Genomic DNA, 10,169 nt, shown 5'->3' with positions numbered 1-10,169 from the left:
TGAGAGAATAAATAGTAGCTGTCTTTATTCCGCACATCTCACTTGAAGTAGGATTCTCTTGCACTGATAAATTGCGAGAAAATAACACCCTCCAAACTTCCACCAGTCGACATCTAAGATAATCTCAAGGTACAGGTCTTTGAAGTATACGGCACGCAATGAAAGCGCAGCAAGTAGTTTGCCTAACAAGTTTATACAATAAATAGCTAAAGCTACAAATTGGTAGCAACAAAGAAACGGAGTTTACTGCAAGATTGTGGCTTACATTGGTTTACATTTACATATACAATAAAGCTTTAGTCATAGTGGTCACAGTTGTTTACTCACCCACTTAGACATTCTAACAGACAGCTTCCTAAGCTGTCTACCCACTGCCTCGTTACAGAGCATCGGCAATAGTCCTTCCGACCCAAAACTTGTATCACATGGCAAAAAAAAAAAGGAAGGGAGAGGAAGAACTCATCCTCTGGTGAACTTGGTAGCAGTCAAGTGGAAAGTAGTCTAAAAAGCGGCAGGCTAACGTGAGTACTAAAACTACACCATACAATTAAAGTGTACAGCCTTTTACTGCACGTAACAGAGTTCACTTGACTGCCACTAAAACAACTGGCAAGTTCACTCTCTGAAGTATACCATGGCCAAAAAATGAGAAAACAACACCGCAGCCGTTTGAAACCACTATCACAGGTCACTGCTGGCTGCAAGGCATAGTTAACAAAACAGTATTTGGCACTAAAGAACAAAATTTGTTTGGGGAACATAAAAAATCAAAATGTAGGCTTCCCGTAGTTTTTCGGCAAAGCATTGATCCACATGAACGCTAAAGCCTAGTTTCAAAAGTAGGACTTAGTCACGACACAAGGCGTACGAGAATACTCAACCTAGTAGCCTGGAAACCGGCACTTGACGTGGCCATTCACAGCACAGTAAATGGCACAGTGGGAAAATAGCTCTCGCTGGCTACTGACATAATACTAAGGCCAGCCGACGCACAATCACAAATCAGAGTACCACAGGGCTTGGTACTTTCTCTATTGCTTTTCAATTGTAATCGCACATCTGGTGCACAAATTAGAGAAACTATAGATACATTGTGACAAAACAAACAATGTCTTCTGTACACAACATAAAAGTACAATTTTCTAATTTAATAGGTAAATGTTCCTTATCTTAGTTACAGCCTGGGGCAGCATGGCAGTTTTTAGAACAAAGACATTCCAACACAAAATCCAGGTGCCCTTAATAAAATGCGGCTTAGTGTATTGCACTGCACCAACAGTAAACAAAACCACATCACCCCCAGTGCATTAGGTTCGCATTTAAATCTACCATTTCACTCCAAGTATGAGTTGCGCACTTGAGACAAGTGCATACTTCGCGGAAGCCAAACTTGTGGCCATTTTCACTTGAAGACTGGCTCGGCGATAACGCTTCTGTACGATCACCTCCGTGCATAGATGAACTGCCCACTATCCCCCGCAAAGTGCACAGCACCACACTGCACCAACACACTCGCCTACGACATCAGGAAGTTTTGTCGCACTACCGTTAACACTCACGTGCCCATCACCCTAACGATGTATTCCGGACCAAGCGAGGACTTCTGGCAACAAGGTGGCCAATTATTTGGAACCCCACAATGCTTCTGTCTGGCAACTGCTTTCATTCTGCCATTGCACACTGCTGAAAGGCCCCTTTCAACAGCATTACACAACTGCAGTAGCATTAAATTAACTTTGGCTCTGCTTTTATGCTAGGCAATGCACACTAACCCGTTCATCATCACACAAAGGATCACCACCCGAGACTGTGAATATCAGCACAGAATGAATACCCATTGATAGCACGCATGAATGTGTTTACTGGCTTACAGCACAGCAACCCAATCAACTTAGAGCCTCTCTGAGACTTCGTGAAGTGCAACATGGCCTAAGTAGAAATCGTTGCATGACAGCTGGATCTGTCTACAAGGCAGCCCCATATAGATAGAAGGTCACACTAACTTCCCAAGCTCCACCTTGGCCAGCTTGCAACTCTCCGAAAGCAAGGCCCCTTCCTTAACTCCTTATCCTGCCATAATCAAGGGCCAAAGACTATCTTCCCATAGATGCTTACAGCAACGAAAGAATTTGATCCGATTTGATAAATAACAGTGACAAGCTCTTGCTGCTATTACGGTGCTTGGAATCAGCGACATTGCAATAAAGCACGACAACAACGCATGATCAAAGGCACAGGGAAAAGGGATAGGCAGGGGGGAACCGATTACAAACTTCCTGGTTTGTACTAAACCGTGTAGGATGCCCACACAAACCAAACAGCGAGACGCACATCAACTCCTCACATATCAGGCATATGTCTCAACCAGAATTATCGGCTTCTGACAAAGACAGACAATGAAAATAAGTAAGGACGCATGGGGACTGTAGTGAAACAACAAACATTACGGCGACCATTCTGAATCCCCAACATAAACTGCGCAGACAATTTGTGCAAGAATGAGAATGTCGAAAGTGAGTAAGTTGGCAGCCAAGGCCTACACCTAGTTGGTGACTGGTAGAGCACCAAAGATTAACTGTGGAGAGATAACAGCCTTGGATGCCTTAGGAGGAGACCCAGATCTTTAAGGAAAAAAAAAAAAAAAAAAAGCATTCCAAAACTTAATTTCACATGCTTTTTGTTGAAAACCTACAAGTCTGTAATTCCTTAAGGGTTCGAAAATATGTAGTACAGATCTACCACTGATATTCACTGAGCTATCGTACTCCAATTGGCGATTTTTCATCGCCTTCCTAAATTTATTTCCGTATCTTCTCAAAACCAACTTTTTTTTTCATGATGGGACGTACTGTTGCTTATACTCTATTTTAAAATGCACTGATCAGGGTTAAGAGTCGCGACATGCTTGATGCATTTGAAAACTTACAATACACCCGCTGCCGTGGCTCAGTGGCTAAGGAGTTCTGCTGCTAAGCCCAGGGATGCGGGTTCCATTGTTAGCCGCAGCGGCCGCTTTTCTGATGGAGGCGAGAAGCGAAAACGTCCCCTGTGTGCGAGATTACAGCGCACACTAAAGTTCCCCAGGTGGTCAAAATTAATCCAGAGCCCTCCAGTACACTGCAACACATAGCCTAGGTGTACCTACGGCGCATTAAACCCCATAATCATTTAAACCTTACAATATAAATAGTCCAATAATGTTATAAAAATGTAACTTGGCAGAACAAGTATAACTGATTTAGCACTTTATTTGGTTAAAATAATGGGACTTTTTAAAATAAATTTAAAATAAATAGCTGCCCTCGCTGGTTTTTGTGGATGCAAACACATAAATAAGGCAGGCATGATCCATAGCTGATCAAGAATTAAGGCAGAACTGACATACTAGTACTAACCGCTCAAAAACATACTCTGGGTAAAAATTACCCAAACGCAAGTTGAAAAGCAACAGACATATCTCATACAGACCACCGTGTTTCCTTAAAAAAGAGAGAGGGAGTGTAAGAGTTGTCCATCAGGACTGAGTGAGATTGAAAAATGAGATGCGACATCAAAGCCAGGTCAGTCCATTCGATCCTGCCATACAAAAACAAATGCAGAAAAAGGATAGTGGACTTCCCCTGCTCTAGAAAACTTCGTCTTTTGCGCCTAGCCAATAGACAGATCACGTGCCAGAAAGGAGACATTCATAAGCTCGATAGTCCCAACCCTTTCAATGAGTACACCGATTCACCTGTTCACATAGCACAATAGCACGCCATCCTGGCATCGCCACTAAATACGTCATCCTACGCAAACCCAAACCCGAGGGTACTCGCAACAAGAATCACTGCTGTAGTTACAGATCACAGATGCCTCGAGAAATCACGAGCCCCCGTCGTCTTGCGACAGGCGCCGTTTCTCCCACGTCACACCCTCCCCGCCGGCCGACACGTACGCTACGGTCGGCCGGTCATCCGGTGGCCGAGGCCCTCCCTGACACGCTGCCGTGTGATCGGGCCGGCCACAACCCCCAGCGCGGTTTCCCCGAGACCGGAATTCTCGCGACGACATAGCCCCTCTTTCGACCTGGCTCGCTGGCCGACTAGAAGGACCCCGGCGGCTAGACAGCTGGCTACGTGCCCGGCTACCGGCTAGCGAGTCCGTCTGCGTCGTACGTGGCATCCCATTCCCTGAAGGGTTTGAAGTTCTACCCTCTGACGCCGCACGGCCACTGCCCTCGCGAAACTGTTTCGGTGGCTGACTCGAAGGGAATTGTTGGCTAGATGGCCGGCCACGCGGCTGTGGCCGGCTATTGGCTACCGTGTCCGTCTGCTTCGTACATGGCGTCCCATTGCCCAAGGAATTTGAACTCCTACCCACTGACGCCACACGGCCACTGTCCCCGTGGAATTGCTTCTTCGGCTGACTAGACAACAACTGACTAGCCGATTGGCTTGACGGCCGGCTAGGTTGTGGCTGAGAGGCCGGCACTGTGGATTCCTGGTGTGGAACAATAGCTCGCCTGCCCACAGAGTCACCCCGATCATTACTATCATCATCGTCGTCGTCGTCAAGCAGCATGCTTTGGAAGGAGGAGGCCATCGATCTGCTCCCTGTTGGCCCGCCCGCATGCCTCGCCGATGGAGCTAGAACAGGGCTGAAGTCCCGGGTGAGCAGCGGGTGCCTGAGTGAGATCTTCTCTTGCAGCTGAAGGCTGTGCTCCCTCTGCTGCTCCAGAGTGTCCAGCACAGACTTGATCTCCTTCCAGCCCATGTGGTGGAGGCTGCTGTTCTGGGCACACGTGGTGATGAACTTCTCCCACATGGTCCTGGACACATGCACAAAAGAGAATGAAGCAAAACTTAGTCAAAAATTCCTCCGGCACTTGTATCTGTTTCTGGTGTTTGAAGGCGAAAGTTTAGCAGTTTGGAGGCGAAAGTTTAGCAAAAAGAAAAAATAACCCGGCCCTTAAGAAGGGTTGGGGAGGTTGTGGTTTATAGACTGTTGAATGTGCATGTCAAAAAACATGGTGTCGTTTTTGATTGATTGATTGTAGGGTTTAACGCGCCGACGCAACGCAGGCGATGAGGCGCGCCGTAGTGGAGGGCTCCGGATTAATTTTGACCACCTGGGGATCTTTATCGTGCGCCGAAATCTCGTACACACGGGCGTTTCTGCTTTTCGCCTCCATCAGAAAAGCGACCGCCGCGGCCGGGAATCGAACCCGCGACCTCGTGCTCAGCAGCGCAACGCCTTAGCCACTGAGCCACCGCGGCGGGTATGGTGTCGTTTTTTTCAACAGTGTTATAACTGTAGCGTTCTCCTAGGGAGAAACCAATATAACGTTTATAATCGAAGTGATTGGGATTTCGGTTACTGCTCTGAATGTGCTCCACTGAAAAGTGCACATACTTCTTTTATTAAGGGGGGAGGTGGGTCTTTAGAAATTTCTTTTTATTATTAGTGCCAGCTAGATGAAAATTGGCAGTCTTAAGCAGTTTTTTACACTGATTTCAAATATGTAATTAGTTTTAACAATTCATTTGTTCAGGAAATACAACACTTTGAAATTTATTTTTTGAGGCATTTCTTACGGGGGTTTAGAGCAATTTCGCTTTAGCAAACTCAATGATGATTTATACGGACTTAATGCCAAAGGTCTACTCTAGGGGGCTATGCTATTTTTATTCATTTCGAAGACTTTTGCAAAGCATGAAAGAGGTGAACATTTGATATCAACAATTCGTATAAAATTGCCTCATTTTTATTAATTTTTGCAAATAGGTAAACAATGACAGAGCAATAAAAATAGCATCACCCCCTAGATCAATTCAGTACGAATACAATGGTACCAGTCTTGTCATCCTAGCCTAAGAGCAACATTACAAAAACCTCCGTAAGGCAGAGCTTGGTCTTGCAAAAAAAGAAACTGAGAAAAATGCATTTGAAGTTTTAGATCACGGTAACTTTTGCTACAGCATAGCTACAACAATATAAATAGCATCATTTTGTAGCTCTATTCTTCACGAAGAAAAGCATACCAACTACCGTATTTACACGATTGTAAGTCGACTCGAATGTAGGTCGACCCCCAAAAAATGGCACCTCAAAAAAAAAAAAAAAATGCCAGCGCCGCTTAGAAAATCGTATCACAAAAGAGAAGCTTTTCCGTCGACCCACACGGCGGCTCCACAAGAGTGGTGCGCTCGCGGTATGCGCGGTATTTGTTAAAAAAGAAAAGCTTTTGTATAGGCACCCGGAATAACCATGCGCCGTGGGTTGAGCGGGAAAAAAACATTCGCTGCGAGATGACAACCATCGCGTTCGGAAGTGTACTGAACAATCTGATATGATTTGGGCTACGTTAGCGCCGCGCATTGAATCAAGGGATTTGCTAATACTCATTTTGTTTATTAGAGACGAATAAAACGCTTCTTGACGCGTTTTTGCACGCGATTCGTGCGCGGCGACGCCCGCGCCAACGATTCCTCGCGGGCGCGGCAGCTTCTACTGGTTTTACCTCGGTATTACGCGTGACGAGCGCGGCAGTGGGAGAAGCCTGACGAAGAGCGCGCCTGCGCCCTCTTCATGCCGGCAGTTTGAAAGCGCTCGGGAGTCGGGACAGCTGGCTGGCGCCGCCGGAGATGTTTAGGCTTACCACGGTGGCGGCGCGGATGATGCTAGTGTCGTTTTCGACCACATTTCTCCTTTCCTGCTCAAACGCCTTTGTTTGTGCCTTCAGTGATATCTTAAAGTGCGGTTAGAAGCGGTCGCTGAAGCTACGCGCACCTCTTCGCGGCTGGTGACGCCGCCATGTTGCCGCCGCCGATCGCGTAGCGCGCGCGGGTGGCATTCGCGGCAGTGCCAGCGCGGCGCATTTTCGCGAGCACAAAACGCCCCATGCGGTTCACGCTTTAGACCATAACCATGGGAAAGAGGGTGCAAAGCTGTCCCCAACTCGTAGCGCCCCCGATTTCTCGTTTCTCTTGACGTTACTAGCGGTAAACGGTTCCATTTCGATTCTAAGTCGACCCCCCAACATTGGATTGTCATATTTGAAAAAAAGGGTCGACCTACAATCGTGTAAATACGGTATGTGACTGTAACACAAAAATACCTCTGGAAAGATTGGCATAAATTCGCACGAATACCGTACAAATTGCGAAGGAAAATTAAATTTTCTACTGTTACGCTTCAGAAACTGTATATCCTCATTCACCTTTTCTTTCAGTGTCTTTACAGAATACAGAAAGGCACAAATACCATGTGCTGCTGTTATTTTTGTGCTACCAATGAGACTAAAGCACAGCAGCCACCCAGAACTAGAGATTGTCCTGCTATGCATCTCAAACCTACAGCAAGGCTGTAGGTGAAATGCACTTTGGTGACCAATGCTTCAGTGATACAAATAGCATCAGCTGCTAGACCAATTCAATACAAATTAAATTATACCAGTCTTGTTATCCTGGCTAAAGAGTAAGATAAGGAAACACCACGCAAGGAAGAGCGTGACCTCACAAAATAAACTGTAGAGCTGCAGGTGGACTTCGATTTGGCGATGGATACCAGAGTGATACAAACAGCATCACCTGCTAGATCTATTTATTGCAAATTAAATGATACCAGTCTTATCATCCTAGGTCAAAAGCCTGATAGTGAAACACTCAGTAAGGCAGAGCATGACGTTGCAAACTAAGAAAGGTAAATCTAGTTTCTAACTCTTGCTACAGCATGGCCCAATATAAAAATCGCCATGTCACTCTGTTCCTAAAGAAAAAAAAAACAAAGTATGCGACCGTACCCCAAAAATAACCAGGAAGGCTCTATGCAAGTAATGAAAAACTTTTGTAAACAGCGCTGGAAAACTGCACTTTTTGCTGAACCTTCACGTACGGTAGTTCCTTCTTTGCACTTCCTTCAACGTCGATGCAAACTACAGAAAAGCACAAACATATTGTGCTGCGGACTTTTTTTTTCCCACAAATATAACCAAAGCACAACAGCTAACTAAATCTGGACGTTTCCACGCAGCGCTTCTCGGACCAGGTTCGTACGTGACAGGCGATCTCGGCACCGCCGTCTACGGCGTCTTCCATCGTGTTTTCGTATGCTTGCAGCGCGTAGTTCCTTGAGGTAAAGGTCTCCAGGCATTGCGGCACAAGACAAAGACGTTGTGACAGAATCGCAGTCACTAACGGCAGAGAAAACGCACCCGAATTGAAAATACTGCGAAAGCAAACGCGCGCCTGCAAAAAAAAAAAAAAAAATGGCGGCTCAACGGCGCCGGCCAATCAGAGACGCGGAACGGGGGGCTGCGCCTGGAGAACCTGCTACACCCAGCAGGCCCCGACTCCACCCGCCGTGACGTCTTCCGCCTCCTGCTGGCCTACTTGGAGGCTACAGGACTTGCTGCTGGACGCGCCATTGCTGCTGCTTCACGGATATTCACGTCGAGGCTCCTCGCTCTTGTTGCTCGCCTACCTATCCTTTTATCTCTCCCTTTCTCCTACCTATCCTTTTATCACTCCCTTTCTCCTCTAATCTTTATATACCCCTCCTCCCCCTCCCCCCCGCACTGGGTTGTATGCAGGTGAGCCCCCAGCTGGGCTCAATAATATCCCCAGTGCATCTCCTTTTCCTTTTCACTCGAACCACTTAGTAGTAGTAGTAGGGGGGCTCGACTCGAGCGCTCGTGCTCCTGCCAATCAGCGGCTCCGAAACGACCTTCAGTAAATCGGCGGTAACGCTCGTTCTCCCCATGCGACGCCATTTTGAGATGGCGCAAAATACGCACAAAGAAATCAGCTACAAAGCGAGCCCAAAATGGCCGCCGCCGGCAGTCTGCTTCAAGTGTGGCGCGCGCGCGAAGTTCAAGCTTTTTTAGCCCGGTTTTTGGCGTTTTGCGGCTCCCGCTGCGTTTTCAAAGTCGTTTTTGAGATTATTCCCGATCAAATTCAGCGGTGAAACTTTTAGAGTAGGTGCTTGAAGGTATAAAGACTGCAAAAATGTGTTTTTCCCAAAATGCGTATTTTCGCGATTTTGGAACATTCTAAGACCCGCGTCCCCCCTTAAAGGGACACTGAAGTGATATGTAAACATTGCGGGATTACTAGCGCAAATTGTAGTCCGGAGTCCCCAGGCCATGTTTCGACCACTCTAGGCGCGTTTACGCGATTTTATTTAGTAGAAAAACTAATTCGAAAACGCTGTCCTCCTCTCTTTACGCTCGCCCATTTTCTGTGGCGTTTTCGTGTGACGTCAGGAGGGGATGAGCTGGCAATTGGCTGCGCCACGGCTGCGCTACTGCACGGCTCCCCGGCCGACAGAGTCAGTCGGCCCAGCGTTTCGTCCGCCGGCCGCCGGCGGGTCGTCGCAATCAAGGAGGTTAAAAAAAATTGCTTGGTCGCAATTCGTTCGCTTAGTTGAAACGAAGCCAGGACACGTTTGTGAATGGAAGAATGTGCCTTTCTTTACTTGGTTTGTTTGTACACTGTATCTAGCTCCAAGTCAAGGTCGCTTCACACAAGCGCTGCACATGCGACGCTTCGCTGACTGGTACGCCAGTAGGAAAATATAAGGCCTCTTGAAGGCGGGAGAAGAGTCAGCGAAGTCAATATAGGTACTAAGCAAATAAAATCAACTGATATTTTTACCGTACAGCGTAAAACTAGGGCGCGGGAAGCACTTTTTTGCGCTGGGCGAACAAGCACAGCGGTCAGCAGCACGACTACGCATCTGCGAACGCTTTTCCGTCTACGAAATGCAATTGCTAGACGTGAGCTACTGTGGAAACTCGGGCGACGCTTACTGCACGATCGCAGTACAACAAATAGTCACCTAAGCGGCTTGAAATGGCAAAACTAAATAAAAGTGTAAACCGGTTGTACAATATATACCCTATATTAGCAAGACCTCCGCGTCCCGCTCCGTAGCCTAGCAGTCTGAGGCGCTAGGAGTTCATTACAAATATTTTGCGAGTCACGAGTTCGAATCCCCGCGGGTACGTGCTTTTTTTTTTTGTAAGTTAACTTTTTTGTTTTCCGCCGATGTTTTCTATATTGAGTTCACCTTTTTTGGGGCCGCAACGTTCATGGCTACACGAACTAGTTCACAAAACGCGCGCAGGCTGGCACTGGCGCGCTAGCGAGTTCTCGTTGGCGTGCTGTTGCCATAAGCACCGACTGCTT

The 10,169-nt window shown here is 47.0% G+C and overlaps 1 protein-coding gene across 3 annotated transcripts in view; it reads right to left on the bottom strand.

Moving 5' to 3' along the window:
- Positions 1-10,169, bottom strand: part of LOC144138789 (putative helicase with zinc finger domain) — a 74,452-nt gene continuing 64,283 nt past the window's right edge. For all 3 annotated transcript variants that reach the window (XM_077671258.1, XM_077671257.1, XM_077671259.1), the window contains exon 20: positions 1-4,810. In XM_077671258.1, the coding sequence (XP_077527384.1) occupies positions 3,865-4,810 (946 nt within the window). In that variant the 3' untranslated portion in view covers positions 1-3,864. The remainder of the gene's footprint in view (positions 4,811-10,169) is intronic.

Source organism: Haemaphysalis longicornis, unplaced genomic scaffold, assembly GCF_048455015.1.
Source record: "Haemaphysalis longicornis isolate Haplotype H1 unplaced genomic scaffold, Haemaphysalis longicornis Haplotype H1 scaffold_5, whole genome shotgun sequence".
In the NCBI taxonomy this organism is placed as follows: domain Eukaryota; kingdom Metazoa; phylum Arthropoda; class Arachnida; order Ixodida; family Ixodidae; genus Haemaphysalis; species Haemaphysalis longicornis.
Note: the sequence above shows the minus strand (reverse complement) of the source record. Positions and strands in the feature narration are given on the sequence as shown.